The 19840-nt window shown below is 47.1% G+C and overlaps 3 protein-coding genes and 1 long non-coding RNA gene across 7 annotated transcripts in view; 3 read left to right on the forward strand and 1 right to left on the reverse strand.

Annotated features, from left to right (window-relative positions):
• LOC118514703 (tyrosine-protein kinase hopscotch) overlaps positions 1-10435 on the forward strand; it is a 31972-nt gene extending 21537 nt beyond the window's left edge. For 3 of the 4 annotated variants that reach the window (XM_036061769.1, XM_036061771.1, XM_036061770.1), the window contains exons 5-14: positions 73-230; positions 328-423; positions 1129-1242; positions 1344-1642; positions 1741-1868; positions 1946-2597; positions 2697-2810; positions 2890-3440; positions 3534-3871; positions 3946-6106. In XM_036061769.1, the coding sequence (XP_035917662.1) occupies positions 73-230; positions 328-423; positions 1129-1242; positions 1344-1642; positions 1741-1868; positions 1946-2597; positions 2697-2810; positions 2890-3440; positions 3534-3871; positions 3946-4093 (2598 nt within the window). In that variant the 3' untranslated portion in view covers positions 4094-6106. Of the gene's footprint in view, positions 1-72; positions 231-327; positions 424-1128; positions 1243-1343; positions 1643-1740; positions 1869-1945; positions 2598-2696; positions 2811-2889; positions 3441-3533; positions 3872-3945 lie in introns of all 4 variants that reach the window. The other variant, XM_036061772.1, reaches the window with a different exon arrangement.
• Positions 10436-11709: 1274 nt separating this feature from the next.
• Positions 11710-16678, forward strand: LOC118514705 (vacuolar protein sorting-associated protein 54). Its single transcript, XM_036061778.1, has 2 exons — positions 11710-12260; positions 12548-16678. The coding sequence occupies exons 1-2, from the start codon at positions 12037-12039 to the stop codon at positions 15294-15296; spliced, it is 2973 nt and encodes a 990-aa protein (XP_035917671.1). The 5' UTR covers positions 11710-12036; the 3' UTR covers positions 15297-16678.
• On the reverse strand, positions 15382-19816 carry LOC118514710. The gene is made up of 2 exons (XR_004906690.1): positions 19313-19816; positions 15382-16897 (listed from the first exon to the last, which is right to left on the reverse strand). It is a non-coding gene; the product is annotated as an uncharacterized LOC118514710 (long non-coding RNA).
• LOC118514706 (neurofilament heavy polypeptide) lies at positions 17076-19033 on the forward strand. The gene is made up of 4 exons (XM_036061779.1): positions 17076-17318; positions 17403-17558; positions 17633-18638; positions 18732-19033. Exons 1-4 carry the CDS (start codon positions 17250-17252, stop codon positions 18926-18928), a joined length of 1428 nt encoding a protein of 475 aa, XP_035917672.1. The 5' UTR covers positions 17076-17249; the 3' UTR covers positions 18929-19033.
• Positions 19817-19840: the final 24 nt, after the last annotated feature.

Genomic DNA, 19840 nt, shown 5'->3' on the forward strand with positions numbered 1-19840 from the left:
GGCGCGGCTCGCTATCTATCCATTCTAGGGCTGCTGTTAATGCGCTTCTCGCCCTTACCGATTTTCCGACAGTGGCAGCATGTGACGAACATCGATGAAATACTCACCATACTGGTGGAAAAGCTGACGGTGAAACTCGCCCTGGAAGACCAGTCCGAACCGTACTGTATAGACTTTCATGATCAGACTGAATTGAACTCGTTCGTAACCTGTCTAGCCGGTTACTATAGGTAAGCGGACGTTAATTGCCAAATCGCTTCCCAAATCATGCCGCCTCCGGGAAGGGTTTATAATAAATATACGGCCCGTTTTTGTTTTTCTTACCAGGTTAATGTGCAAATGGACCGTGTATCTTTGTCAGGACTACCTTTCATCGCCGAGCCTCGACCTGCTGAAGGAACTCAAGTGCCACGGACCTATCGGGTAAGTGAGTGGCGAAACCCATTTGGCCAGGTGGGTGAGTGTGTGTTTGGCAAAGTGGAACCGATTCCGATAAAATCGTCGAAATTGTGTAGGGTTTCATTCATAAAACTCCGACCCCATGCGTGTGTCTGTGTGCGTGTTCCGAATGATCCGTTTTTCTAACGCATTGCGACGAACCGAACCGGGGGATGGCTGTTCATATCTCTCGGAAATGGGGCTTGGTCCCGGTGTTGTGCTTTCTTCTCGGTGGAGATGGGTAGGTATCGGCTTTTGCCGCAAATACCCAGAACTGGTGTGCTACCGTGTCTACCGCGCGCAAATCCCGGACCCGAGATGTGAATGGAAAGTTCGGCCAAACACACGCGCTGGGGGACATACATTAACCATTTGGGACAGTATATTATTTCCCAGCGTCTCTAGATTTTGTTACCATTCATATATATGTATAGATAAACTTTTTAAACAAAATTTAAGAGCGCACCACAACCTGTGTGCGGTGTAGAATTTCTTGACGCAATAGTGCAATTTTTGTCGAATGAAACGAACGGAGCCTTGGAACGAATTCTTCGGAATGTCCTTAACCCCTTTCTTTTTACACGGCCACGTGGTGTAACTGGAATCTTTGCATACCTTCAGGAGGGAGCTCGGTAGAACTGTGCGGACTGTGTTGATAACATTTTCCCTTCCTTCTTTCGTCCCCTACAGCGGCAAATATTCCACCGACAAAATTCGGGAAAAGAACAGTAGCTGCGGCGCATGCATTATACGGCAGTGCGAGGAGCAGTACGATACGTACTATGTCGATATGCTAGAAACCGAGTAAGTGTGCCGCAGCAAGAAGGCGGAGGGACATTAGTTTGCCCGCGCTTTCTCGAGCTTGGGAAATTAATTTACCCCGTGTTTTGTTTCCCTTTTCACAGTGGACTGATAAAAACGTACAAGCTTATCCACGCCGCCGATCAGTGGCACGTGCAGAGCGAGACGGAGGAACAGGTGTACCGGTACAACCAGCTGACGGAAGCGCTGAAGAGCCTCAACCCCGAGATAACGAGCGTCTATCGGTTGCCGCCGTCAGACAACGACACCGCACCGAATCTGTTACTCTGCCGGCCAACGCTGAAGTCCTCCCCGAAACGTTTGCTGCGTGGTGGTACGCAAGAGCTGGGACAAAAGCGGGCCTGCATTATCAATGCCGCCAAGGAGCTGGTTATCAATCGAAGTGCGTACGACGAGGAGGAATGTTTTTGAAGCGGTGAAGTAAATGTTGATTGGTAATGGTTTTTTTTTTTTTCTCTCTTTCGTTTGGCATTGCCTCAGATCCGGTGGAAGACGAAACCGATGGGTTTACGAAGCGTACGCGGGCAGACTTTTTGCTGCCGAACAATAGCAAGATGGAGGTGACGCTCAAGCTACTCAAGAACGAAAAGGAAGGAGATTATCTTAAGGTACGGGCTTTGGGGACTGTTTCATCCGTTCACACTACTAAGCACCGCTCTTTTTTTTTTTTTTGCTCTTTCCGCAGGACTTTTTGCAGGTGGCCGGCCAGTGGGCAACGATCGATTCGATCGATATCATTAAGCTTTACGGTATGACCGTGTGTAAGCCAATCACGATGGTGCTAGAATTTCCGCGTTACGGTCGATTGGACGAGTTTCTGCGAACGCGGCGCAGGTCGGTGCGCCCGACGGCACTCATCGAGATAGGCCATTCGCTTGCCCGTGCGCTTTACTATCTGCAGAAGCATGGCATCATTCATGGGCACATACGGTGCTCGTCCATGCTGGTGACGCAGTACGACGATGGGGAACAGCGCGTCCTTGCCAAGCTGGGTGATCCGGGCATGCACGGACAGCGACGGTTGACCAAGCACGATCTGCTGTGGATACCGTACGAGTATCAGGATCTAAGCGAGCAGAGCGTCGCCAGCTTGCGGCAAGATCCGGCCACGGATGTGTGGGCCTGTACCTCCACGCTGTGGGAAATATTTAGCCGCGGCATTAAGATGCACGTGTACAAGCCGGCCGAATTTTTGCCGTCCCGGAAATGGCTGCAGACGATGCCACCGGAGCTGAAGGATTCGAAGCAGATCTACGAGTGTTTGAGCTGCGGGTGGCATCCGGATCCGGACAAGCGCATCGCACCGCAAACGATCGTGGGATTGTTGGTTCATGCACGTAAGTGTTCAGTTGCAGAGGCTTAGAGGGGGCAAAGGGGGCATTTCAATGGGCCTTTGTTTAAATAAATTTTGTTTTTTTAATAAATCCCCCAAACAGGTCAATTAGATGGAAGCTATTGCACGGTCGGAAATGGGCATGTAAACGGTCACTCGACCAGCAACATGTCTAATGGGTCGGTCTTCAAAAATAGTATGATGTCGATGGAAACGAGTGAGTAATTTGCTAGCAATGTGAGGTGCAAGAGGTAGTTGCAATATATCCTTTCGGTTTGTTCTTCCCCACGCCACAGATTCCACGCTGGTTCGATCGCGCACCGACTGCACCTCATCGTCGTACGTCAGCAACGGTAGTGATAGTGAGCTGCGCAGCAACGCGTCAAGCGGAAGCAGCTCCCTGCCGCTACTGTCCAACCCGATCAACCGGTTTAGCGGTGATTCGTACTACGAGAAAACGTTCGTCAACTGTTCCGACTACATCGAGCTGAACAGCAGCGAGCGGATCTTCTTCCACAACATGCTCGGCGAAGGAAACTATGGCCGTGTGTATCGGGGTACGCTCGAGCGGGACAACCATCCGGCGAGGGAGGTGGCACTGAAAACGATCTACGACGATCGGCCCGATCTGGGCCGGGTAAAGGATGATTTCCGGCGCGAGGTGGACATTATGAAGAGCTTGCGGCACAACAACATTGTGGAGTTTATCCGGTTCATTGAGGAGCACGATAAGCTGGTGGTGGTGATGGAGTATGTGCCGATGGGATCGCTACTGTCCTACCTCGGCTACAAGCGATACGATCTGAAGGAACCGGATCTGCTCTGGATGGCACGGGATATTGCGAATGTAATTGTTGAACCCAATGCATAAGAAAAGTGATGAGCGGTTTTTTTTTTTTTTTGAAAACTCATCTCTCCTATCTCTCTCTCTCCCTCCCAGGGCATGCACTATCTGTTCGAGAAGAAGATCGTCCACCGTGATCTGGCGGCACGCAACATCCTCGTCGAAAGCAAAAAGTGCGTAAAGATATCCGATTTCGGACTGGCACAGGTTACCGAGGGTGGTAACTATTATGTGGCGCGCCACAGTCGCGAACTGCCGATCCGCTGGTACGCACCGGAAACGCTCGAAACGCAGAAATATTCCTTCCAGTCGGACGTCTGGTCGTTCGGTGTGACGCTGTACGAAATGTTTACCTATGGCAACACGCCGTACGCCCTGGTGGACGTTAAGAGTGCGGCCCAGTTGTATCAACTGCTGCAGCGAGATACAAAAATGTGCGTAGGCTCTCCTATTCCACCAACATACACACATCTCTTACTCTCTTTTTTCTTCTTCTCCGGTCTTACAGATTACCGCTTCCAGAACCGTTTTCCTACGTGTACGACAAGCTAATGGCGCCCTGCTTCAAGCGAAATCCGCACGAGCGGATGACCTTTAGCGAGCTGCTGGAGGAGCTAAACGACATGATAAATCAGTACGGTGAGCCGATTTATTAAAACGAGTACCGGTGTGCGCGTGCAATATAGCGGATGGTGGCGAACTTCAACGCCCCGACTCATATGTTAGAATCTGTGAAGTAGTAGCGCTTAAGGTGAGATCTTGTTGGCCGTACCGTATCGGGTATCGATGAACCGCTGTTTGGATCAAACGTGGAATATTATTAAAATAATTGGAAGGGCTTTGGGAGTTCTGGTGGTAGATCTGTATTTTAAACTCACACAGCCGAGCCATACGGTGGCCGCACACATGTCACCGTGCATGGTGGTTTTTGTTTTGTACTTAGGCTATTTCATTCCCCGGCTAAGCGCCAGGTTATCTCGACCCTCTGCAGCCGCATTCAGGCCAGCAGCGTTCGGCATCTCCACCGACTGCTCGCTTTCACCTGTCTTGAGGGTGGCCAGATGATCACACGCCCCAGGCCAAACAAAGCAAAAAAAGGGGTGTGTAAACAAAAGAAAAAAAACTTAAAAACACACTCACACACACACACAAAAACCTGCTGCAATGTACAAGAATGTATCGTGTGAACGAATCTTCATGGTTGTCCTTTTTACAAGCAAAAAATACTCGTCGTCCCGTGTTCTAGCGGGTGGTGTATAGAAAAATATTAGTCTATTGATGTTTGGTTTTGGCGCTTTTCACGCATACAAGTGTACAGGATTACGAAAACAAAAACACACACACACACACACACACCCACATACACACCTAACTGAAAGTAATGTTGTCACTGTACTCGTAAAGACACACACTGTGTAGTTTGTATTTGCCAATGTGCGCCTAATAATGTGGTAACGGAAACTAATATATTAAAAATGGTTCTGAAGCGATACAAAATGCACAAAGAAGACGAAGCGGAGGAGGAAAAGAAATTAAGAATAATTGCTAAAAACACCCCCCCTCCCTCCTCCAAAGAGAAAAAAAAACCGAACGAAACAAAAAAAGAAGGAAAAAGGGAGAGGATTGATGAAATGTATGTGCCGTGATTATGTATACATAGATGTGGCTTATTAGTGAAATTCGAACACAAACGAAGCGCGAAACGAAGCGCGAACAAATGATCCTATAATTAAACTCGAATAAGTTTAGCGAACAGGTGTTTTAGTCTAAGAGCAGGAACCACCAGCTTGCAAGCGCTCTCGAGTGAAACTTTCTAAACGAAGGGAAACAAGGTAATCGATAGCTAATTAGTACATTTTCCAGACGCGAACAAATATTTACCCCGTAGCAACAAACGCAGAAAGATGTAAACGACGACCACACATTGAACGTGTGGTGGTTTTGTGACCCTTTTTTTTCGGTGACAAAACAGTAGTTGTTTTGCACACTTTCCTTTTCTATTGCATCTATTCTGCACTGTTTTGACTTGTGGAGAATTTTATCCGGAACTCTCTCTCGCTCTATAGTAGGCCGCGCTCGGGGTGTGGTGAAGCATTAGCCGCTTTATGATGCCTCCCCCGTGCGGCTGAGATGGGAAAAAAAGGATTTTAAATCGAGTTCGAGATTGTTATTCAGTACAAAACGATGACGATGACCAACATACTGACGCGGCGGCGGCTGGAGCTGGGCGACCACATACTGGCGAACCAAAAACATTGAAAACGCTTCCAATATAGTTCAAAGTTTTTTGCCAACCGTGTGTGGTGTGTGTGTGAGTGTGCACCACCGGGAAATGTACGGTATAACCGCCAGGATCACATTCGTTAGCACACACACACACACACACAAACGAACGACCATTGACGAACGCGAGCACCCTGATATGTTATTGGAATGTGGTCCGCCACAGGGCACAAAGTGAAACACATCCGCCGGTTTAAAGAAAAACAAAATGATTCTGACCACCATCCTTGCCCAAGGGGGGGGGGGGGGGGGGAAACCGTAGTTAAATGCATAATAACCATTGCAACAAGTCAATGAAGAAGTTTAGAGAAGAGCAACAAAAACGAATACGAAAACAAGCAACCAAGAACAAATATTAATGTAATGAATTAAACATAGATCAATTTCTCAAAGTGCCACTTAAATTTGAAACCCGAAGACAAAGAGTACTAACGAACAAAAAGCAAAAGAGCAGAAGAAGAAAAGAAAAAACGATAGAAAAGCAAAAACCAACAACCTGTAGTATAGTTGTGATTGTGTGTGTGTGTGTTGAAAAACAATATTCAACAAACCAACAGCAAAAGAACGCAACGGCACATGACACACTAGCTGGGGATACAAAAAAACACACAAACGAGGAGAGAAACAAAAAGACATGCTTGCTAATAACCCCCCAAAAGAGTAGAGCAAAATGGGGGAAGAAGAAGGAACAAAATCTAGAAGATGAAACACATAACGAGAGTAGTCGCTTAACAATGATAATATTAAAATTTCTTCAACACATTTCTGCGCACGGTGGTTTCAAAACATACAAAGACAAGAACAAGATATAGAAGAGATGTGACAAAAAAAGAGCAGCGTAGAAAAGTTTTACTAAACAAAAAACAAAAGGAAAAGAAGGAAAGCGTATATACATGCACACTTACACCTAAAATGAGCGAACAAAAACCCAGAATGAGATAGATAAAGATATTAATTCGCACTAGCAAACGTGAAAACAAAACGAAGCTAAATTAACGAAAATTCGGCAAAAAGCACACACAACACACACACACACACACACACGGATTAAAATTGACCAATGGTAGTATAGTTTGCTGCTTTAGGAAAGGAAATGGATGTGTCCAGGCGTTACGAGAAAAAGTTTGTTAAGTCTAGAAAAGAAAAAAGCGTCGCTTGGCTAGGCGTGGCCATCTGTAGTGTAATTAGCTAACGACGCACGACGACTTTATCGCAAAGAACCCCCCCCTCCCCCCCCCCCCCACCACACATGTTGTAGGATGAAATCTTGACTGAAGCGCAGAAAGGATTTAAAGAAATTAATTCCAAGCTGTATGTATGTGTTTGTGTGTGTGTGTTAATAGTCCATGCCAATTAGTAAAAAGCGGACAGTCGTCCTTCAAGGTGCGTGACCGAAGGTGAAGAAGAAGAATGTTGCTTACCTGGTAGAAAAAGAAAAACAGTATGAGTGAGCTTCGTCAAACAAAAGGTTTCTCCCCGCCACCCAAAAATTGCACCTACACACAGATGATGGATTAATGTAATTGTAATTGTGTGGTGGGTACCACCAAACGGGATTTGTTGATGGATGATGATGATGGTGGAAGGAAGGAAGGAAGGAAGGAAGGTGGAGGAAGCGATGGAGAGTGGCCGTGTTGTGTATATTGTTCGATAATTTTAAGTTTTCCAGCTCGTTTTCCTTCCAAACTCATCCACCGCATCCGCATCGTCATCATCATCATCATACAGTGTGTTTCGAAACGATAGCTGCACGGAGCGGCTTGGCCCATCTGGAGATAGGATGTAAGGATTGAGATTTTGTTTTTTTTTCAATTAATTACAACAAAATTTGTGAGTATTCCATCATTAATCGAGATTCTTGTCGAAGCTAAGACAAAATTAGAATTTGTTAAAGTAATAATCAAAGTGATGTAGCCTCAACTAGGGTTTTCCGGTTCAACTAATTTAAGTCATCAGTGGGTATAGTAGCAAATAGTAGTATTCACTCTGCCAAAATTTGGACCAGGGAGATCCTAGAGCTCTTTCCATGTCACGTATTTATATGCGACAGTCAGTAGCTATCCGCAAACAATTTATACAGATTTATGATTTGGTGAATCGGTTTTCTCAGGTCATTTTACTGATTTCCTTCCAGTAAGGCACGATTTTTTATTAATTTTTGAAGACGTGAAGTGAAATTTTAATGAACAATTTTGCGCTCTCGTTGGTTGTGAATAAGCCCAACTCCGTCTTCTTTAATTCATCGTCAATATTTTTTTTGATAAGAAACAGCTTAAATAGGAGTTTTTTTTTTCTATCTTTGCGACGTATTATTACGTGAGGGACATTTTGGTGGACGATCAGTAGCCGACTACATGCTTGACTCTTTCAGAAAATTGTTGAAGAACTTTGGTTCGAACGATGGCTAATTAGACATTTTTAATGCTCAAACTGAAATTAAAATTAAAGACACAATTTAATTTGAGTCAAATGCCTTTCAGTTCCCTGTGCTGAACACTTCTTAACAGAGCTATGGCTTTTGGTGATAAAAATTATGAAACTTGTCACAATTTAACTTTAATTTGAGACGATTTATTTTTCCCCTAACAATATTACAATTTTTTGAAATTCATTTTACGAAAATACTCAACGTTCAAGAAGTTCTTAAATGTCCGACTTTTTTAAGGACCATTCGATATTAAATGAAATTAGATGCAAGTGCGTGTAATGCAGCTATCATTTTGCAACACACTGTAGAAAAGCGTGTGCCAGGGGTGTATTAGCGCGCGCGGTCGCTTTATTAGTCATATTAGATCATTAAGGCCCAGATGTAAAGTGGAAGCAGGAGCGAGGGAATGTGATTGCCGTAGTATATAGTTTATATTGATCCCGATTATCGGTCCGAAGCGAGAGAGAGAGAGAGTGCGATAGCCAGATAGGAAGAAAGAGAGATGAATTCATATAATTATTTTTCTATACAATGTAAGGGTTAGTTTAGACAACAACAACAAAAAAAAAACATTCGTTTTTGCTCCGGTTTCATCCCCTTGTTGCTTTTGAGGGCGCTACTACAATACATACACACAACACACAGATACACAGATGCACAGATATGCGGATCTGTGGATCACACTGGTTCGTTGATGATCCCTAGGAAAATCGTTCTGTTTATATTTATATCGCTGTTGCGCATGTTATGATGGAACGCGGACGGATAGCAGTACTGAGCAGTGCGCCGCCGTGTTTCAGGTTTTGGGAGAATGCCTGAGGCCAATTTACTACTACCACCACTACTACTGAGCCACCTTTACTTACTTCGTTTGTGCGAGCGCTGCTGCAATGGTTGTGTTAAAATATATATTATATATATATATGTATGTATATGCGCCTTACGAGTTGCGCCATCCAGGCTTATTATACTTAGATAGATACGAGAGAAGAAAAACAGATGAAAACAACAATGTTGAATCCCGGCGGTTGGGGCGGAGTTGGCGAACGGCTGTTGGGCTTTAGTTTTCAACCAGCCAACCAGCCAGCCAGCCAGCCACCACATCTTATGAGCTTTTCGCCAGAAGGGAAAACCATTTTGCTCCGATTTCCCCACCCCCACCTGCCCGTTTTTAAGTACCTAAGTACCTTGGAGAAGAAAGCAGCGTATGGGTGTTGCGTTAAGGATGTGAAAATGGAATGTAAACCCTCTTTAACGCACGCCGCGCTCTGTGTCTGCCTTTTTGATAAGCGTTAGGTTGCATTTTTAGATAGTGGAAGCTTTAAATTTTTTACACAAACTTATTTGCTTAAGATTGCGGCTTTTCGGTTTTGCTCTCGGTTAGCGATCGTTAGACTTTTACTATTCCGAACGTGCTGTACAAAAACTGCGTGACAAGAGAAGGGATTTGCTAAAGGAATTAAGGGAAAAAAACAGGTTTCCTCGCGCATCCTATTTCTCTCCCATTGGTTTCGATGCTGTGTCCAATATTGCCTAAATCCTGATCCAAATCGGGGGAGATGGTGTACAAACTTCAGAAGCAGTGGTCCTGCTTTTAGTCTAAAATCAACATTTGAACCACAAGAAAAGGGGAACTTAGAGGACTCGTTAAGGACACATACACATACACACTTATACTGAGACCAACACACACACACACACACACACACACTTGGCGCGTATATAAATGTTTGTTTTAAGCTGTTGTCCTGATTATTGTCCTGGATACAATATCCCGGAACGAACGGAAATGTGATTTTGTGTAAAGAGATCGAGATTTAACTATTAAGATGTGTACTACTACTCTATTGGGAGGGTTTGAGTGATGTGAAAAACTTGTGAAAAACATTGTTGTTTTATTATGCGCGTGAAAGCAAGTCGCGCGCGCGCGCTCTATAGGTGGATGATGATCAACACTATACGGATAAACGAATTAGAGATCAATTGTCCCACTTTTTTAATGTAACTGTCTCTTTGTCGTGAAAGCAAACTGAACACAATTGAAAATCCTCCCCGATCCCTATTCCTCATCTTCCTTCCCCCTCCCCCTCAACGTCACTCACGTATGGCAAACAGGGGCAAGCAGGTTATCTTCCTTGTAAGAGATTGAGTAAAATGAAAACGACAAAAAAAAAACACAAAACTAGATGTTTATCGGTGTTCACAAGTGAAAAAAAAAAACAAAACAAGAGTTAAGAGAGGCAGGTGAAGATAATGGCAAAATAAATTGTGCAATTCAAAATGTAAATGGAAAGAGTGCCTTAGTACATCCGAATGATGGGAGAGAAGTTGTGGATAAAACGAATGTCTGCCTACTTCTAGTTGTAAGTAAGTTAAACCACATATAGATGTCCCAGGAACACTGGTTTGTACTGACGAGCAAGGCCTTGTAACGTAGGCCTTCCTGAGATGGGAAGAAAGAGCTTACATTAAGCTGAAAACCGTTCCCGATCTCTACGTCATAGTTGGAGCTTAAAGACTGGTTGACGTTCGAGTAGACTGTAAAAAGGTTTGTTTTATATCCTACAAATTAAGAGACAAGTCCACTTGCTGAGAGAAAAGATGAGACACTGAGGGACACCTGTTCCTCATGAAGGTTACTGCACTATGGTCGTCGCCGGCATTGAAGTGCTAAAAAAGAGGCGTCCATTAAAAAGTTAAAAGAGAGTTAAAAGTCTATTCAGTCAGACTAAAAACTCACCATATAATAAAGAATCTCTAAGCGAAAGGAACTTGCGATATGGCAGAGCTATTGCACTGTTGCGGCGTCGCTGTAAGTTGGTCGGCTTTTTTGTTATTGTTTACCTTTTATATCACTTCCCAATGTGCAATTTATGGCATTTCAGTTTCCAATACTCGGCGTTGCCCAAGGTGGTTACATGCTACCGTTTTTGAAAAGGCCGTTCGTGAAAAATTGTTATGAGCAACGTAAACGAATTTTTTCATCGTTTCTGTCTGGACGTAAAAATACGAAATTCGGCTTCCTGAGGCTTCAATAAACACGTATAAAACTAAGTCATTGTTAACTAAACCCAAACTGCTGAATACACTTGTGCAACAAAATTTTTGAACTCTAAAAAAAGATGAAACACTTCATCACAATCACAGAGAGGAGTTGTTGCATGAATAGTTTTTCATTATTTGGTTCAATCCTGCGTTGAAGACGATCAATCAGTAATTAGCAGAATAAATCCTCTAAAGTAGGTCATGATCAGAGACGCCGACTAGTAAAGTTATGGTTGATACATCCACGCCATAATTCGATCACAAAAAAGGGACGAGCAAGGTCTTTGATGATATGATCTGGATAAGTAAATTGAGCGCGAATAATGTTGATGAATACTTCTGTCCAGCAGTATTTTCTTCGCGAATACGAGTCACAAAGGAGTTTGTATCATCATCTCGCAATCAGTTTTTACTATTTTCCTTCAATATATTATCTGTCGGATGCGTAATTTGAGCGCCGCCTGTACAATCAAACCCACCGCCACTCTATACACCTTGAAACCATACACATAGGCTCACGTCATTAGTGTCAAAGCAAAACAAAAAAATCGGTGTTGTGTCAGCTGAAAGAATTTTGATACGTTGTGTGTATTTTGCCAATCCCCTCTGCACTGGGTCGTTTCGTATCATTTACTTGTACCGTGTGTCCCACGTCGACCGAACTGCCGGACCGCTTACCGTTTATTGTTTGCGCTGATAAAGCCCGTCTCACCCCACTCAGAGAGCGGGTGGTTCCAGCTTGTCATCGTCCCCACCGTGCGTGCGTGCTCGTGTGTGTGATAGTGCGTGTGTGTGTGTTTTTTAGGCGGGCGGCGAGTCTTCCCGTTCCAACAATATGTGCCAATGGCAAAGTCTACCTCGGGAAGTTTCGATCTGAAGGAACCTCCGCCTTGGCAAAGCTGTCAGTACTGCCTATCGCCCGTATCGACCCGGGGTGATCCATCGCAACAGCACCAGCACCAGCACCAGCAGCAGCAGCAGCAACAGTGGCCATCATACGACCAGCAGCCACCCCATCAGCATCAGCAGCAACTGTTTTTGTTCAAAAATACCGCAGAGTTTGTTAGGTAGGGTAGAAGGGAAAAAACACACACACATCCGGGAGAGTAAAACGTTACTGATAGCGTGTATCGAACCCCGGGGTCAACTGTGAATCTTTCCGCAGTAACCGGAGGTTAATTAGCACCAATTGTCGAAAACCCCTTCGGCGTCCCGTACCCTCGCTCTCGTACGGAGAAATTGATCAGTATTATTGTTTTTCCTTCTCTTCTCCTTGTACATTTCTTAACCCCCTGCTCACTCATTGCTCTGCTCTACTTTCCCTCCCCCCCCCCCCCCACCTCTTGGTCCGCAGGCACCTTCGCCAGCAGCACTGCACCGTGGAAGGTGGCTCGTACGTGTGCCGCTATGGGTACAACGGTGTGTGCGCCTCGTTGCCGCTGGACGGTGTTAGCGATCGTGATTACGACATGCACGTAACCCGGTGCCACGTGAACGCCCAGCAGAGGGAACCGCACGTCAAGTGGTCGGTGTTTTCGGCCGCCCAAAACCTGCCCGCCGTACTGAACGATCCGAGCCGCGGGAAGCAGACGAGCTTTTTCACGAAAAAATGGGGCGACGCGTTCGTGGAGGGTGCGTCGATTGCCCCGTCGCCCCGGCTCGCCGACATCCGGTGGGAAGCGTTCGATGCGTACCTGAAGCGGATCGGCAAACGGTACCGGGTGCACACGCGCATCGCGAATGTGCCGACGGCGAACGCGACTAGTCAGCAGGCGCTCGTCAGCGATCGCCTACCGAACGGTGCCACGGCCAGCCTGAAGGACATCCCGGAGGTGTTTCTGAAGCAACAGCTCGAGCTGCACCGTCCGGCCACGTTTGCGGCGGCATTCGCCGGCATCGGGACGGAGGGTGGCGAACAGACGCGCCAATCGAGCCGCCAGCTGCAGGAACGGCTCAGCCACTATCTGGACATTGTCGAGGTGCTGATCGCGAAACAGGTGGCCGACAAATCGTCCGCCTTTTTCCACGCGATGACCTCGCAGGACGCGATCATGGAGCAGATGACGGAGGCGCTAGCGAACGTGAAACGGTTGCGAGGCAAGGTGAAGCAGATCGACGATATGATTGTGAAGGAATCGCTCCAGGTGATCCGGGCGGAACGGATCCGGTCGAACAACAATCTGGTGCTCGAGAAGCTGAAGCTGATGTCGACCGTGCATCAAACGCAACCGATGATACAGCTGCTGCTGAGCACGCAGGACTATGTGGCGGCGCTGGATTTGATCAGCACGACGCAGGAAATATTGGGCCAAGAGCTGACGGGCGTCCACTGCTTTCGGCATCTTCCGTCGCAGCTGTGCGAGATGGAGCTGCTGATCGATAAGATGCTTAAAACGGACTTTGAACGCTACTCGACGGCGGATCTGAACCGGCCCTTCGCGAACGGCGAACCCGGCGAGGAGCGTGTGCTAGAGGAGGACAAGCTGATATGCATCATTTCCGGGTTGTTGCGAAAGCGCAGCCTCGACTTTATCGACACGTACCGGGACGAAGCGATCACGACGGTGCGGGCGATCGTGAAGCAGCTCGTGATCGAGGTGATCGCTTCCGGCGATGCGGAAGTTTGTCTCACCGGGGCCGGCGAGGAAGCGCAAAGTTTGTCCCTGTCCGAGTGGATTCTGCTGCTGGAAAGTGCAACGGGCACGCTGCTGAAGCTGCTGCGCCGCATCCGAGCCGTGCATGACGTGATGCAGCAGACGGCCGACGCCAGTGCCGGCCGGCTTACGGACGATGTGAGCTTCATCGACACGGAAGCGTTTCTTTCCACACCGGACTATACCGTGGTGCAGGATAAGCTGGCCAACCTGCTGCAGAGCGTTTGCAACTACTGCCACGAACGCTGTGCGAACCTCGTCTCGAACCAAAGCCTGGAGAAAAGCTCCGTCAGCGCGGACCAGATCGGCCAGCTGGCACAGATAGTGGAGCGCTTTACGGACGGGTGTCAGGAGGCGTGCGGTGTGCAGAGTGTCCCGCTGAAGCTGGCGCTCTGCGCCCAGGGCAACAGATTTGCACAAAAGTTCCACACGGAGCGGAAATCGAAGCTAGCACTCCTGCTGGACAGCGAGCGCTGGAAGCAGGCCGAAGTTCCGGCCGAGTTTCAGACGATGATCGATTGCATCGCTCGGGGGGACTTTCACTGGAGCAAACCACCGGCCCAAACGAACGGTGGGACGCCTTCGCCGCCGCAATCCGTGCTGAAGGTCGAAGGTGAACCGTTCGCGCTGGTAGGAGCCGCCTTACTGTTGGTACAGATCGTTTCCGAATACTGTCGCTGTGCGTCACAGCTGCCCGTAATTGCACCCCAGCTGGGAAGGAACGTGGTCGATCTGCTTCGCATGTTTAACTCGCGCTGCTGTCAGCTAGTGTTGGGCGCTGGGGCACTACACGTGGCAGGCCTTAAAACCATCACCAGCAGCAATCTGGCGCTCGTGTCGCGGGCGCTCGAACTAGTCCTTTGGCTATTGCCGCACGTAAAACGTCACTTCCGGTCGCTTGACGGCCCCGGCACATCATCAGTCAATAGCAACAACAACACCACTACTACCTCCGGAACGGCCGGACCACTAACGAATGGCGGATCGCACCCGATCACCACCGCCGCCACCACCACCTCCTCCTCTTCCGCTGTCGGGTACGATTCGGTGGAGAAAGATTTCGTTAGCCACATTAAGGAGATCGAGAACAAGGTCCTGTCGATCGTGTGTGACGTCGTGACCGGGCAGCTAAACAACTGGGACGCCCGGCCCCCGGTCCCGTCGCAACCGTTCCGCAACATTAGCCGCCAGTTTGTGAAGCTGCACGAAGCGATTGCACCGATCCTGCCGGAAAAGCAGGTGCACGCCATCTACCGGACGGTGCAGCGCAACTTTAAGGATAAGCTGCGGGAGCAGCTGCTGCGGAACAACATCACCAACAACGGTGGCCCGCAGCACGGTGTCGTCGTGTCGGAGCTAACGTTCTACATGGAAACGTTGCGGACGCTGAAGGCGATGCCGGTGGCCGAACTGCACGACGATACGATGGATGATATTTGGTTGAAGTAGCCCTACGAAAGGGCCATTCCATTCCAGTTTTTGCAGAGCTTTTCTCGCACACAGCGTGGAGGGATTTTATTTACCCATGGACGAAACCGGTTAGCGGCCGTTTTTTTTTTTGTTTGCTTTTGTTGGTAGTAGGATGTGGAGCTTTCGGGGGGTTTCAAGCTGTTCCGCTGAGCGCACACATGAGCCATTCTCCTTCGCTTGCCAAATGTGTTGCGAGTTTTTTTGGTTTTCGGTTGTGCGATTAGTTTAAGCTATTTTAGTCATTACTTCTTCTTTCCGGCCTTAGAATTTTCCCGGCACTGGATTGGCGGGGAAGTTGGTAAGCAGCTACAGTTATTATTGCTAATGCTTTTTTATGGTTTAAAGTCATTGCAGTTGAATGTTGCCTCTAAATCACCAATCTGCGTCGCTTAGGACTGCATTTTACTGCTTAGGTTTGGGATTCACACACGTGAAGCTGGGGATAAAATTGCATTCAATGGTTAATTTTTATTCAAATCACATACACACAGTACGCTTGAATTATAAAAACTATTCAAAATCAGCTCAAACACCTCTTTCGATTTTATGTTATCTTACTTTTGCCCTTGACACAATAATGCATGCTTAAGCGATAACAGTTGGTTGACTCATACAGGTACAGTGAGGCAACATTCAGCTGCAACGACTGTATTAAAATGCTTTTTTCCTACATGTCGAACCAGTAGTAGAATTATTCTGATTGTTTACTTAAGTAATACTGCGCTACTACTATTGCCACACTCACCGCTACTACCGCACTGCAGTACTGCATTGTATCATTTCATACCAAAAAAACCAACACGCTAGTATTATACGTTTCAGGGCCAGGGTTGTGTTGTGTGCGGTAGGGCACTGTTGCTTCGTTTTAGTTTTAGTAGGGCATCTTCAAACGTTCGTTTCCGTGCAAGCTTGCTCACGGCAAAGGCAAGTAGCTCCAAGGCCAAGCTGGCAATGTGCAAAGACTGTGGCGTTGCGGTGTTGTGGCGCGCGTGTGCGCCTTAAAGTGTAATTACGAAGGCTTTGAGCAACGCGGGAAGGATACATTATGATATAATCGTGTAAAGAAAACCGAAAAGACAAATTTATAACGCCAGCAAATGCCACCAAGCTCCAGGCAAAGCGACACAATGGTAGATAATTTACGCGAAAGTAAACCAAAACAATTCTTCAGCTAGTGTGCATGCTATTCAAACAAACACACACATACACTTTTGACCAATTCTGTGCCGTTTTTGGGATGGCGCAGTGAGATACGTGTTGGGGGAAAGAGGAGCTTAGGTAATTATTGTACGGACGATACTTGCAACCGGAACAGGTGGATTTAATAAATAAATATAAATTGGCAGCTCTCGTGTATAGGATGTGTGGTGTAAAGTCATTTGCAGTTTTTATTTCCGGAAACCAGGAATGTGTTCTCTATATTCCTGACGACCGCAATCCTCAAATGTTGTCGACGTTGCGCTCTCGTGGAGGACTACTACTGGGCCGTTTCAGATCGTTTCAATGAACCATGATTACTCATTATGCTGCATTATTCGTAGAAATTATTCTCCTGCATTTCCCAATAAACTCCTCCGTTCCTTATCGGTATAGGTTGGGGATAAAAATGAAAAAAAAAACAATTTAACAGATTATTTGTTGCTTTCGAATTCAAAATTTTAAATTTTAAATCGTTAGTTCAAACGATTTTCCGACAGATGACGCTATCATCGCGCATTTCGCCAATCTGTCAGCGCGCCCCTCTTCCCAAATGTAAACAAACGCTTGACAGCCGTACTGTCACAACAAGCGAAAAATTGCGCGAATAATTTGTGCTGTGCATTTGTGCTTCACTTGATTGTGTCCCGTTCGGTATTGTTTGGTAAATCTTTAACCTAAATACTTAATTTCAGCAGAGCTTGGGGTGTTTGGGTTTGTTAAGTGTCCTTAGCCATGGATGCCGAGCTGCTGAAAACGTGTCACCGTGAGATAGGTCACATCGTGTTTGATGCTAACGAGAAGGTGAGTCCGTATGCTGCCGTGTCGTTAACGGTGCGGAGTAACCACGCCATTAACAATTTAATTTCGCTCTCTCTCTTTTTCTAGATTACTACACGGAGAATTAGTAACACGTGGAGTTTGGACAGTAAACAGGCTTTGGAGGTGCTCCAGAAATGGCTCGAAGAGCAGAAAGGGCAGAAGAAGCTTGCGGTGGAGTACGTCGTGCGTGGGATTGATAAAAATGGTAACCTGTTCTTCACCGTACGTAACCTGTTGGTGCACCCTATACACCACGCAGCATTGGCTATAGTTTGCCCTTATCTTTCCACTTTCAGCTGGCCAACACAGAAAGAATGGAAAAAGTAAGCAAAACCTTCCCCCGGTGCACGAAAATGCTGTACTCCGTTGAGATTGCGTCGGATGTTAGGCCACTGAACGTGGTGAACGATAACGAGTTCAGTGTGATGAACATACGGTTGAATTCCGAAAAGCGTCAGATTGCGACTGCCGCCACCCAAAACCCAGTCCCAAAGGAAGCGCCGGCGAAGCCGGACCCGAAACCTTCCAAATCGAACATGTTTGCGATGGCCAGTAAAGCACCGCCGGTGAAGGAAGAGAAACGGTCACCACCATCAACACCAGCCACACCGTCGGTCAGTGTAAAGGCGGAACCGAAAACGGCTTCACCACCAAAAGCTTCGCCGAAAACGCAATCACCGAAAAAGGATACGAAAAAGGCGGTCGCTACAGGGAAGGGAGCCATATCATCGTTTTTCTCTGCGAAACCCGGCCAATCTGCTGCTGCTGCTGCTGCTGCTCCGAAAGCTCCCATCAAACAGGAACCACCGTCACCTGCTCCGATCAAACCGGTGGAAAAGGAAACGAAACCGGTGAAAAAGGAGGAAAAAACACGCAAACGTACCCACACCGATGACGATGATGAGGCCACCGAGGAAGACGAAGACGTCATCCCGAACACACCCCAGGAGGATAGGAAGCGGGCCGATGGTAAGAAACGCCCGAACAAGAAACCTTTGCTGCAGCGCAAAAAGACTTCGAATCCGTCGAAGAAATCACGCATCCTGGAAATTTGCGACTCGTCCAGCGACGACGAAATGGACGGGAAGGAAGCGGCCGAACAGCGAAGGGAACGGTTGGTGGAGTTTGAGGATGAGGAAATGGGTGACGAGCCGGAGAAGGAGACGGAGCAGGAGGAAACGCGGAAACCGTCCCTTTCGCCAGAAAAGCCCGTCGAGAACGATTCGAACAGCGTGAACCGTAACCGGGGCAAGGTTAAGAAGCTGATCACCAAAACCTACACCGATGAGAAGGGTTATTTAAGTAAGTGTGTGTGTGTGTGTGTGTGTGCGTGTACCCTTTAAGGGTTCGAAAAAGTTGGGGTGGGATTTTTAATCAATATGTTTTGCCTTACAGTCACCGTGAAGGATTACGAAATGGTTTCGGAAGATGAGTCGGCTGGAGCGGAAAAGGAAACGGCTACACCGACGGACGCCACGAAACCAAAAGCCGCCAGCACCCAGGGCAAAGCGTCCTCCGCAGAGAAGAAGGAAACGCCGCCAACACCGAAAACGAAGCAAGGCTCAATTATGAGCTTTTTTGCAAAGAAGTAACACCTATAGGTCTGATTGATTCTCACCGATGAAGGGTATCACTTTAAAATGTTATGAAATAAACGGTCCGTTAAAGGCTCGCGTACCGAGTGAAAGATTAACGTATTTTCCAGGAACGTTTCCATTTTCCTTTGTTAGGTTTTGTATACGGAGTAATGATAGCCGGTGTTCTACATCGGTTCTTGGGAAAGAAGGCACGGTGCCTACGTACTGGAGGCTCTGCCTGACGGTTGTAAGGATTGATTGGGAGACAGAGTATCACTTGACAGTAGTGATGGGCGAATTGACCAGAATCTACCGGGTCGGAGCCATCTGTAAGCGACCCGGAACCGTTCGGATACCAGATACCGAGGTCGTAACCCACTCACGACAACCTGTACCTACCTGCTTTGCTGTAACTACGATTCGACCGGAACAATTCCTATCGGGTCGTAGGACCCGATCACTAGTTGACAGCGACGATCTTCACGTGGTATAGAAACCTCGATTACATCTGGATTGAGAAGACTCCACCAACACACTAAATTAATCTCCAGGTGGTGGATACGGCTCTACTTCCTCCGTTACCGGTTGTAAAGAAGACCACAAAACCTCCGGGAAAATTGTGCCTTCTGCCGACTCCAAAAACTCGTATTCAGAAGACTCCACCAACATCTATAATGCACGATATGTTACAGACTGAAACATCCGGCAGTATTCTATCAAGAAACAAGGTCTAGACAACTTTGGGCACTATGGTAGACAACCTTGACTCTATGGTTGGGGCACATCATAATTTGAAGATGCTGGTTCAAGGAACTCCAGACTCACGGAGTGAATCAAGAGGGCCTTGCTGTAGCCCTCTCTTTCATTTGCTATGTATGTGTTTCTATGGTAGTTTGCGGTTGAAGTGAGAGAGAGAGAGAGAGCGTG

The sequence above is a fragment of the Anopheles stephensi genome, chromosome 3 (assembly GCF_013141755.1).
Source record: "Anopheles stephensi strain Indian chromosome 3, UCI_ANSTEP_V1.0, whole genome shotgun sequence".
NCBI lineage: Eukaryota > Metazoa > Arthropoda > Insecta > Diptera > Culicidae > Anopheles > Anopheles stephensi.